This window comes from Bufo bufo, chromosome 3 (assembly GCF_905171765.1).
Source record: "Bufo bufo chromosome 3, aBufBuf1.1, whole genome shotgun sequence".
NCBI classification, from domain to species: domain Eukaryota; kingdom Metazoa; phylum Chordata; class Amphibia; order Anura; family Bufonidae; genus Bufo; species Bufo bufo.
In genome coordinates this window covers 367,525,238-367,537,601 of record NC_053391.1, presented here as the reverse complement: position 1 = coordinate 367,537,601, position 12,364 = coordinate 367,525,238, and the positions used below count along the sequence as shown (strand labels likewise).

Below are 12,364 nucleotides of genomic sequence, written 5' to 3'. Positions count from 1 at the left end.
GTTTCGTTCAGTTTTGTCCCCATTTACAATGAATGGGGACAAAACTAAAGCGTTTTGCTTGGGATTCACCTGCAGCAGTACTATCGATGTAAGGGCTCATGCACACAAACGTATTTTTCTTAGTTTCCGTTCCGTTTTTTATAGGTCCATATAATAAACCATTGAATTCAATGGGGCATAAAAAAAAATAAAAAAATGACTCCATGTGCGGAATCCATGTTCTGCACATGGAAAAAATTGAATATTTTCTTTCCGTGTCTGTTGTGTGTTTTTTTTTTTGCAGACCGTATATGTAACTATTTATTTCAATGGGTAACAGAAGTTACTCTGTGCATTCTGTTTCCGTATGTCCGTTCCGCCAAAAGTAGAACATGTCCCATTATTGTCTGCATTATGGACAAGGATAGTACTGTTCTATTAGGGGCCAGATGTTCCATTCCGCAAAATACGGAATGCACACGGACGTCATCCGTATTTGTTGCGGATCACAAAATACATACAGATGTGTGCATGAGCCCTAATACTGCATTTAATAGGGCTTGGAGGGAGGACAGTTGGCAATACACACTATTGTAAAGTAGCTTCTGAAAACGCTGGAGATGACTGGGGCGGATTCTGCCCAAAAATCGGTCATGTCGCTTCCCATTGAAATGAATGGATGGCTGTTTTGGAGCAGATTTTAAGGCAGAAACGCTCCAAAATCAGCGCCCAAAACAAACTCAGTGTGAACTGGCTCTAATACCACCACGGCTTGGCCAGGGGGTTACCATCACCAGAACAAGCGTTCATTCTCAATCATTTCCCAGTGCAAAGGTGCCCAGACTCTGATGACAACCCCGACTTTGTCATTCACCACTTGGCAGCATGTCCTCCCGTAAACAGAGGCTGTGAGGCCGACATACGAACGTTCATTCACTTCATACACCAGCCGCGCATGCGCAAGAGTGAAATAAGCCGGCCTTGGAGTAGAGGCGTGTGATGTCATCACGCACACACGGCACGCATCCTTTACGAACTGCTCTAGCTGCGCGCCCTCGCGCTTTATGACACAAGGCGCGCTCCCGCCGGACAGAAGTGTCGTGAGTGATATTTGGGGAGGTGGTGCTGCGGTTGATGGTTCAACCTCTCCCCCCCCCTTCTCTGGGGAGGTAAGTGAGCGAGGCCCGCACCGAGCGTATCTGGGGGCGCGGCGGCTGGGGTTTTCATGGCGGCTGGGACGTAGATACATATGGTGGTACCCCTCCCTTGCTGTGTGGAAGCCTGCCCCAGCACTTCTGTGCCTTTCATATATGCGACTCCAGCAGATGGTCTATGAGGCTCCCTCATGGTCCTGTTGGGTAGTGCTCAATGACAATTCCATAATCTGCTGTCACCTCACTTGTAGTCAGTGGAGCAGCATTAGCAGAGGAAGCTTGAGCCCTCCTGTCAGCAGTTCCCTCATAGGTTCCTTCCTCTTGGTGAACCTTCTCTATAAAGGAAGGCCTGTCAGTGCTCCTGACGTAGGGGGTTTCCAGGACTGACATACCCATGACCCTATTCATAGGACAGGTCATTAATATCAGATCTGTGGGGGACCGGCAACCCCCCACCAATCAGGGTTACAGGAAGAAAAAACCTGGAGTCCTACCCTCAGTGTTTGGTCAGTGATTTCCATCAGTTATTGTTAGCCAAAAACCGGGAGTCAAGGCTACACAGAGATGAGGTATCGTGGAAAGATTTGCACCTGTTCTGTGCTTTGGACCAGCACCAGCTTCTGACTCCCAATCACTGATGAGTGAAAGAGGCCTTATAGTGCTGCATTAGGCTACTTCAGCTGATGCCCTAATCCAGGCATGGCCAACCTGAGGCTCTCCAGCTGTTGTAAAACTACAACTCCCACTATGCCCTGCTGTAGGCTGATAGCTGTAGGTAGCCCGGGCATGCTGGGAGTTGTAGTTTTGCAACAGCTGGAGAGCCTCAGGTTGGCCATCCCTGCCCTAATCTAAGTGAATGAGTAGTGTTGAGTGAACTTGTGTTTTAAGTTCTGCGTCCAACGTTCGGGTTTTCGCTACCACGGACCATAACGGTATTTGGAATCCATAACAGGATTCTTCGATAACCCGAACTTTGGACGCAGAACTTAAAACACAAGCTCAACATTAAATGGGAGCTCAGCTGCATTACCCGAGATCGGCCACTAAGGCCCCTTTCAGACGGGCGTTGCGGGAAAATGTGCGGGTGCGTTACGGGAACACCCGCAATTTGCACTCGCGTGAGAAAAATCACGCATGTTTGGTACCCAAACTTCTTCACAGAAGTTCGGGCTTGGGATCGGTGTTCTGTAGATTGTATTATTTTCCCTTATAACATGGTTATAAGGGAAAATAATAGCATTCTGAATACAGAATGCATAGTAAAATAGCGCTGGAGGGGTAAAAAAAAAATTATTTAACTCACCTTAGTCCACGTTGCTCGCGCAGCCCGGCATCTCCTTCGCTGAGCAAGGACCTGTGGTGATGTCACTCCGGTCATCACATGATCCATCACCATGGTAAAAGATCATGTGATGACCGGTGTGACGTCACCACAGGTCCTGTTCAACAAAGGAGACAGAAGGAGATGCGGCTGCGCGAGCAAGTGGACTAAGGTGAGTTAACCACTTCAGCCCCCAGTGCTTAAACACCCTGAAAGACCAGGCCACTTTTTACACTTCTGCACTACACTACTTTCACCGTTTATTGCTCGGTCATGCAACTTACCACCCAAATGAATTTTACCTCCTTTTCTTCTCACTAATAGAGCTTTCATTTGGTGGTATTTCATTGCTGCTGACATTTTTACTTTTTTTGTTATTAATCGAAATTTAACGATTTTTTTTGCAAAAAAAATGACAATTTTCACTTTCAGTTGTAAAATTTTGCAAAAAAAAACGACATCCATATAGAAATTTTGCTCTAAATTTATAGTTCTACATGTCTTTGATTAAAAAAAAATGTTTGGGTAAAAAAAAAATGGTTTGGGTAAAAGTTATAGCGTTTACAAACTATGGTACAAAAATGTGAATTTCCACTTTTTGAAGCAGCTCTGACTTTCTGAGCACCTGTCATGTTTCCTGAGGTTCTACAATGGCCAGACAGTACAAACACCCCACAAATGACCCCATTTCTGAAAGTACACACCCTAAGGTATTCGCTGATGGGCATAGTGAGTTCATAGAACTTTTTATTTTTTGTCACAAGTTAGCGGAAAATTATGATTTTTTTTTTTTTTTTTTTTCTTACAAAGTCTCATATTCCACTAACTTGTGACAAAAAATAAAAAGTTCTATGAACTCACTATGCCCATCAGCGAATACCTTGGGGTCTCTTCTTTCCAAAATGGGGTCACTTGTGGGGTAGTTATACTGCCCTGGCATTCTAGGGGCCCAAATGTGTGGTAAGGAGTTTGAAATCAAATTCTGTAAAAAATGACGTGTGAAATCCGAAATGTGCTCTTTGGAATATGGGCCCCTTTGCCCACCTAGGCTGCAAAAAAGTGTCACACATCTGGTATCTCCGTACTCAGGAGAAGGTAGGGAATGTGTTTTGGGGTGTCATTTTATATATACCCATGCTGGGTGAGAGAAATATCTTGGCAAAAGACAACTTTTCCCATTTTTTTTATACAAAGTTGTCATTTTGACCAAGATATTTATCTCACCCAGCATGGGTATATGTAAAAAGACACCCCAAAACACATTCCTCAACTTCTCCTGAGTACGGGGATACCAGATGTGTGACACTTTTTTGCAGCCTAGGTGGGCAAAGGGGCCCATATTCCAAAGAGCACCTTTCGGATTTCACTCCTCATTTTTTCCTGAATTTGATTTCAAACTCCTTACCACACATTTGGGCCCCTAGAATACCAGGGCAGTATAACTACCCCACAAGTGACCCCATTTTGGAAAGAAGACACCCCAAGGTATTCCGTGAGGGGCATGGCGAGTTCCTAGAATTTTTTATTTTTTGTCACAAGTTAGTGGAAAATGATGATTTTTTTATTTTTATTTTTTTTCATACAAAGTCTCATATTCCACAAACTTGTGACAAAAAATAAAAACTTCCATGAACTCACTATGCCCATCAGCGAATACCTTGGGGTCTCTTCTTTCCAAAATGGGGTCACTTGTGGGGTAGTTATACTGCCCTGGCATTCTAGGGGCCCAAATGTGTGGTAAGTAGGTAAATGACCTGTGAAATCCGAAAGGTGCTCTTTGGAATGTGGGCCCCTTTGCCCACCTAGGCTGCAAAAAAGTGTCACACATCTGGTATCTCTGTATTCAGGAGAAGTTGAGGAATGTGTTTTGGGGTGTCTTTTTACATATACCCATGCTGGGTGAGATAAATATCTTGGTCAAATGCCAACTTTGTATAAAAAATGGGAAAAGTTGTCTTTTGCCAAGATATTTCTCTCACCCAGCATGGGTATATGTAAAATGACACCCCAAAACACATTCCCCAACTTCTCCCGATTACGGAGATACCAGATGTGTGACACTTTTTGCAGCCTAGGTGGGCAAAGGGGCCCATATTCAAAAGAGCACCTTTCGGATTTCACAGGTCATTTTTTACAGAATTTGATTTCAAACTCCTTACCACACATTTGGGCCCCTAGAATGCCAGGGCAGTATAACTACCCCACAAGTGACCCCATTTTGGAAAGAAGAGACCCCAAGGTATTCGCTGATGGCATAGTGAGTTCATGGAACTTTTTATTTTTTGTCACAAGTTAGTGGAATATGAGACTTTGTATGAAAAAAAAAAAAAAAAGCATTTTCCACTAACTTGTGACAAAAAATAAAAAATTCTAGGAACTCGCCATGCCCCTCACGGAATACCTTGGGGTGTCTTCTTTCCAAAATGGGGTCACTTGTGGGGTAGTTATACTGCCCTGGCATTTTCCAGGGGCCCTAATGTGTGGTAAGTAGGTAAATGACCTGTGAAATCCTAAAGGTGCTCTTTGGAATATGGGCCCCTTTGCCCACCTAGGCTGCAAAAAAGTGTCACACATGTGGTATCGCCGTATTCAGGAGAAGTTGGGGAATGTGTTTTGGGTGTCATTTTACATATACCCATGCCTGGGTGAGAGAAATATCTTGGCAAAAGACAACTTTTCCCATTTTTTTATACAAAGTTGGCATTTTGACCAAGATATTTCTCTCACCCAGCATGGGTATATGTAAAATGACACCCCAAAACACATTCCCCAACTTCTCCTGAGTACGGCGATACCAGATGTGTGACACTTTTTTGCAGCCTAGATGCGCAAAGGTGCCCAAATTCCTTTTAGGAGGGCATTTTTAGACATTTGGATACCAGACTTCTTCTCACGCTTTGGGGCCCCTAGATGCCAGGGCAGTATAAATACCCCACATGTGACCCCATTTTGGAAAGAAGACACCCCAAGGTATTCAATGAGGGGCATGGCGAGTTCATAGAATTTTTTTTTTTTTTGGCACAAGTTAGCGGAAATTGATATTTTTAATTTTTTTCTCACAAAGTCTCCCGTTCCGCTAACTTGGGACAAAAATTTCAATCTTTCATGGACTCAATATGCCCCTCACGGAATACCTGGGGGTGTCTTCTTTCCGAAATGGGGTCACATGTGGGGTATTTATACTGCCCTGGCATTCTAGGGGCCCTAAAGCGTGAGAAGAAGTCTGGAATATAAATGTCTAAAAAATTTTACGCATTTGGATTCCGTGAGGGGTATGGTGAGTTCATGTGAGATTTTATTTTTTGACACAAGTTAGTGGAATATGAGACTTTGTAAGAAAAAAAAATAAAAATTCTGCTAACTTGGGCCAAAAAATATCTGAATGGAGCCTGACAGGGGGGTGATCAATGACAGGGGGGGTGATCAATGACAGGGGGGTTGATCAATGACAGGGGGGGTTGATCAATGACAGGGGGGGTTGATCAATGACAGGGGGGGTTGATCAAAGACAGGGGGGGTTGATCAATGACAGGGGGGGTGATCAATGACAGGGGGGGGTGATCAATGACAGGGGGGGTGATCAATGACAGGGGGGTTGATCAGGGAGTCTATATGGGGTGATCACCACAGTCATTGATCACGCCCCTGTAAGGCTTCATTCAGACGTCCGGATGAGTTTTGCGGATCCGATCCATCTATCAGTGGATCCGTAAAAATCATGCGGACGTCTGAATGGAGCTTTACAGGGGGGTAATCAATGACAGGGGGGTAATCAATGACAGGGGGGTGATCAGGGAGTCTATATGGGGTGATCACCACAGTCATTGATCACGCCCCTGTAAGGCTTCATTCAGACGTCCGGATGCGTTTTGCGGATCGGATCCATCTATCAGTGCATCCGTAAAAATCATGCGGACATCTGAATGGAGCTTTACAGGGGGGTGATCAGGGAGTCTATATGGGGTGATCACCACAGTCATTGATCATGCCCCTGTAAGGCTTCATTCAGACGTCCGGATGCGTTTTGCGGATCGGATCCATCTATCAGTGCATCCGTAAAAATCATGCGGACATCTGAATGGAGCTTTACAGGGGGGGTGATCAATGACAGGGGGGTGATCAGGGAGTCTATATGGGGTGATCACCACAGTCCATGATCACGCCCCTGTAAGGCTTCATTCAGACGTCCGGATGCGTTTTGCGGATCCGATCTATCTATCAGTGGATCCGTAAAAATCATGCGGACGTCTGAATGGAGCTTTACAGGGGGTTGATCAATGACAGGGGTGTAATCAATGACAGGGGGGGTGATCAGGGAGTCTATATGGGGTGATAACCACAGTCATTGATCACGCCCCTGTAAGGCTTCATTCAGACGTCCGGATGCGTTTTGCGGATCCGATCCATCTATCAGTGGATCCGTAAAAATCATGCGGACGTCTGAATGGAGCTTTACAGGGGGGTAATCAATGACAGGGGGGTGATCAATGACAGGGGGGTGATCAATGACAGGGGGGTGATCAGGGAGTCTATATGGGGTGATCAGGGGTGATCAGGGGCTAATAAGGGGTTAATAAGTGACGGGGGGGGGGGGGGGGGTGTAGTGTAGTGTAGTGGTGCTTGGTGGGACTTTACTGAGCTACCTGTGTCCTCTGGTGGTCGATCCAAAACAAATGGGACCACCAGAGGACCAGGTAGCAGGTATATTAGACGCTGTTATCAAAACAGCGTCTAATATACCTGTTAGGGGTTAAAAAAAACACATCTCCAGCCTGCCAGCGAACGATCGCCGCTGGCAGGCTGGAGATCAACTCTCTTACCTTCCGTTCCTATGAGCGCGCGCGCCTGTGTGCGCGCGTTCACAGGAAATCTCGGCCATCGCGAGATGACGCATATATGCGTGACTCTGCGCAGGGCTGCCACCTCCGGAACGCGATCCTGCGTTAGGCGGTCCGGAGGTGGTTAAAAAAATTTTTTTTAACCCCTCCAGCGCTATTTTACTATGCATTCTGTATTCAGAATGCTATTATTTTCCCTTATAACCATGTTATAAGGGAAAATAATAATGATCGGATCTCCATCCCGATCGTCTCCTAGTAACCGTGCGTGAAAATCACACCGCATCCACACTTGCTTGCCGATGCTTGCGATTTTCACGCAACCCCATTCACTTCTATGGGGTCTGCGTTGCGTGAAAAACGCAGAATATAGAGCATGCTGCGATTTTCACGCAACGCACAAGTGATGCGTGAAAATCACCGCTCATGTGAACAGCCCTATAGAAATGAATGGGTCGGTATTCAGTGCGGGTGCAATACGTTCAACTCATGCATCGCATCCGTGCGGAATACTCGCCCGTGTGAAAGGGGCCTAACAGTGTACGGAGTCCGCCGCTGGAACTAGAACTGTGAATGGAGCAGGAAGCAGACAGCGCCGGTGAAAGTGTAGTGGCCGTGCTGGGTTACTACAGCTTAGCTTCCTTTCACTTCAGTAGGAGCTAAGGTGCAGTAACCCAGCACGGCCACTACACTTTGACTGGCGCTGTCTGCTTCCTGCTCCATTCACAGTTCTAGTTCCAGCGGCGGACTCCGTACACTGTTAGTGCAGTAACCCAGCACGCCCACTACACTTGGAACGAAGCTGTGCTTTGTGTTCCAGCCGCATAGGCAACAGCTGATCGGTGGAGGGGCAGCGTGTCAGACCCTCATCAATTGGACATTGATGACCTATCCACCGGTCATCAATATCAGGCGCGTGGAAAACTCCTTTAATGTTTGTATCTCTGGTGCTTAGAACTCTCTGTTATGCCGTTCCTCTATTATTCCTTGTAGATATTTGTGAATGGATTGACAGTGTCCCTACATAGTCAGTCTTTAGGGGCACACCCAACTTTTTTTTTATAAATATTCAGCAGGAGCGAAATCAGTGTTTAGAAAAGATGTTCCAGAATTATTTCATGGGGAAATCATTTATTGAAACAGACGAGTCAGGATGGCTGAGAGGTTTCTTTAAGTAATCCGAAAGTGTATGCGTTCACTTAGATGTGTGTGTTTTTTAGGCCACGAGCAAGTACACTGATTTATAATGCTGTGTCACTCAGAGTTCTGTAATCTACTGACTTTACACTGACAGCATTATGTCACTATAATTCAATAGACTCCAGGTCTCTCAGGGTCAGGGCTCGTGCACACAAACTAATTTTTTTTTCCGAGTCCGTTCCTTTTTTTTTTTTTTCGGCCCATATGCGGAACTATTCACATCAATGAGGCCACAAAAAAACTGAAATTACTCCATATGTTCCGTTTCCATATGGCACTTCTGCAAAAAAAAAAAAGAACATGTCCTATTATTGTCCGCATTACAGACGCTTCTAATAGGGGCCAGCTGTTCCGTTCCACAAAATATGGAATGCACGCGGCCCGTATCTGTGTTTTGCGGATCCAGAATTTGTTGTGTGCATGAGCCCTTACACAGCACTATAAATCCTGGCAGAGGAGCGGAGGTCAGAATGGGAACTCGCACTGCCACACGCTGCTAATTTCTCGAAATGAACGCGCTCATCTGTGTTTGGCCTAAAGAAGTATTCCTTCTTCCAGAGCTGGGCAATAGTGACCATCTTGCTAGGAGATCGGCAGGTGTCACCTGCTTGTCTTGGACTAAGTTGCTAGGCAACTGACCAAACACATTCAGGAGATTAACTAAAAGTCCACATAAATTGTTTATTTGGGAGTTTGATTTCTTCATGAAATGCCAGTTTTCGTCCACTTGGCCCTCAAAATGTGATGTCTTTTATATAATAATGTAACGTAATTGTTTTTTCATTATATTTTGTGTATTATTTTGTACAGCAGCAGGTCCATCAACCATACATGTCTTATTTGTGACTGAGTCAGATAACCCCAGATATGGCTGGGGGCCGTCGAGGCCCAAGCCGGACATCATACTGCCGCACTCCCCTATGTGACCCTGGATCTGCAGGTGGTGCCGTCCATGGTGGAGCTCCTACTGTGAGCGGAGTGAGGTCCAGAGCCAGGTAATGGTCAATATTTGAATAGAGTAATGTGAACTTGTAATCATTTACCAACCTATTTGGATCCATTTGTCAGTTAGGTGAAATACTGGTAGCTGTCTTACTTACTAACAACGACAGCCAGGCAGGAAGACTGATGCTTCAGCACCCTCATTTTTAGGACGTCCGTGCATAGGTCTTGCTGGTTGTATTCACTAGATTCGTCCGTTTGGGATAACTGCCCAATACACAAGTGTAAGGCTAGGGCTACACGGCGACGTCACGCAAGTTGTCACTGGTGTCACACAGCGCCTGCGACAAGTTGGATTTTTGTGTGACTGTCGTGTTGCAGTCGTGACATGATGCAGTGTGACACCATTGAAAATTATTATAAAAAATGTCGCATGACTTTGGTGCGACACGTCACCATGTAGTTGTATTCTTATTGTCGCTGTGTAGCCCTAGCCTAATTGGGGATGCATACAAGTTCTGCGTGGTACGGATCCTGAATACAGGACTTATCGTATGGCGCTGTGCATACCGCAGTATGTTCCATTGCATTCACATTCTTCAAGCACTTGAGTGGGGAGATAATACAGTCCGGTATAACACAGCGTGTCCGCGACATGCACAAATGCAAGTAAGTGGTAGAAATATGAAGACCAGCCATGGATTGGCATCACAGATTCCGCAGCAAATTTTTCCATTGGAGCAAATAGCTGTGTGAAAACGCCCGAAGCTGGAACTGATGCATTTAGAGAGAGACAGTCGTGTAGTAACATTGTAATTAGAGATGAGTGAATTTTTCAAAAATTAGATTCGCCAGTTCGCCGAATTTTTCGGGAAAAATCTGTTCGATCCGATTATATTCGCGGCGAATTTCATAAAAAAAACAGCTATTCCCTGGCTGCAGAGAGCCTTTATAGTGGTGTAGAACTCTTGCAGTAACATGCATAGGGAGTCTGCTTTGGTAGTGAAATAATACTGTGAGTCTGTATGACATGCAGATGACAGGAGTCGCACTTAGAATCACTGCACACTTCACTTATTTGGGCAGTTACAGGGCCAAAACTGACCAAAAAACTCAAGTGTGAACTCAGCCTTACAGGTCGATGTTAGCGCCAAGAAGAAGCGCACTTCTTTTACACCGTTATCAGCTGATTCCACATAGATGTCTACAGAACATGATCTATTAAACGCTTATACAAATAGAGCCCCCCCGACAGAGTGGAGAGGGTGTCGGCAGTAAGTTTGTCTTGACGTCACTGATTATTTTGCTCTTCCTCTGATCCGTCAGAACAATAATCCACAAAAAACTGATCCTGTCTGTGGAGCATACGCCTTCATTCGGTCAGTAATCCATCAGTATTGCTAATGCCCAGAAAAACTGAAGTGGATCCAAAACGGAGATAACACATGAACAGAATATTTGCATGTCTTCTGTGTTTTGTACCCACTCATGCTTTTGGCTACCAAATCATAAGCCAATTATGATGGGACCATACAGGCCTTACAGCTGCTAAACAGACAGGATCCGGTGTGCGTCTCATTTTACCTTTCTTCTGACGGATCAGAAGAAGGGTCAAATAAAAGATGTCAGCCAGGCCGAAAAGGCTAAATAGTGGCCCAGTCAAGAAGTGGGGAGGGTGGGAACAGCATGAGAAGTCCACAGAGTGGCCCTATGACAGAGTCTGTAGGTGGCGGCAGCATCAGGAGGCCACAGAGTGTCACAATGACAGAGTGTGGAGGTGGCAGCAGGATGAGGAGACCACAGAGTGGCAAGGTGGCATAGTGTGGAGGTGGCAGCAGCATGAGGAGACCACAGAGTGGTAAGGTGACAGTGTGGAGGTTGCAGCAGCATGAGGAGACCACAGAGTGGCAAGGTGACATAGTGTGGAGGTGGCAGCAGCATCAAGAGACCCAGAGTGGCAAGGTGATGTAGTGTGGAGGTGGGTGGCAATACCAGTAACCGCTGAAGATGGTGGGTGAAAGAAGGAGCACTTGGCATCAGATGTGGGTGGCAGCATCAGAATAGTAGCTGAGGCAGGTAGCCAGAAGAAACTAGTCTCTTTTGTCAAAGTGTTGGTGTGGCACCATGGATGATCTAGTCTGATGCATCAGGAATTGGTGGGTCAAAATCCTGGCTGATCCACGCCTGAATCATCTTGACAAAGGTCAGTCTCTCCACATTTTGGGTAGACAGGCGAGTTCTTGTTGGGGTAACTATGGCCCCCGTTCAGGTTCTAGCTGCTGGTGAGTAGTTTCTTCACTATGCGAGTGAAGAAAGCTGCTCATCAGCGACTCTAGACTCAGTTCTGCTGACGGAGCTGGTACTGCAAGGGAACGTGAGCGCAGAGGGCCCCCTCGGTTAGACCTGCGAGAGGATGGACGATGGCGCAGATAGGCAGCGGCCAACTAACTACATAGGATGTCTCTATAGTAGTTCAGTTTGTCCAACCTCTCAGCTGGTGTAAAAAAGGCCCCCATTTTGGACCGGTAGCGAGGGTCCAACAAGATGGAGAGCCATAAGTCATCCCTCTGCCGAATGGTGACAATTCGGCTGTGACTACCCAAGCAAGTGAGCATGCAGCGGGCCATTTGCGCAAGTGACTCGGGACTCCCTGCCTCCACCTCCACTGCATACTGCCACAGTGTGTCTGGGTCCTCTTCCTCATCGCCCTGTAGCTCCTCTGGCTGCTCCTGCTCCTCCTCTCCTGTCACCTGTGTAGAAATACCACCCATTTCACTACACATTGCTTGTGCTCCAATGTCCTCCTCCTCCTCCAGTTCATCCCCCACAGGGCTCATGTGGCCGTGAGATGTAGTCGCCACGTCTCCAGTCCCCTGCCCAGCCAGATTTACCAGCATCTGTTCCAGCCCAGGTCATGAAGCAGTGGAATG

General features: G+C 46.2%; 1 protein-coding gene across 2 annotated transcripts in view; it reads left to right on the top strand.

Moving 5' to 3' along the window:
* Positions 1–974: 974 nt before the first annotated feature.
* The window catches only part of TMEM39B (transmembrane protein 39B), a 34,028-nt gene continuing 22,638 nt past the window's right edge, over positions 975–12,364 (top strand). The window contains exons 1-2 of one of the 2 annotated variants that reach the window (XM_040424560.1): positions 975–1,076; positions 9,302–9,487. In XM_040424560.1, coding sequence (XP_040280494.1) covers positions 9,360–9,487 — 128 coding nt within the window. In that variant the 5' untranslated portion in view covers positions 975–1,076; positions 9,302–9,359. The remainder of the gene's footprint in view (positions 1,077–9,301; positions 9,488–12,364) is intronic. The other variant, XM_040424559.1, reaches the window with a different exon arrangement.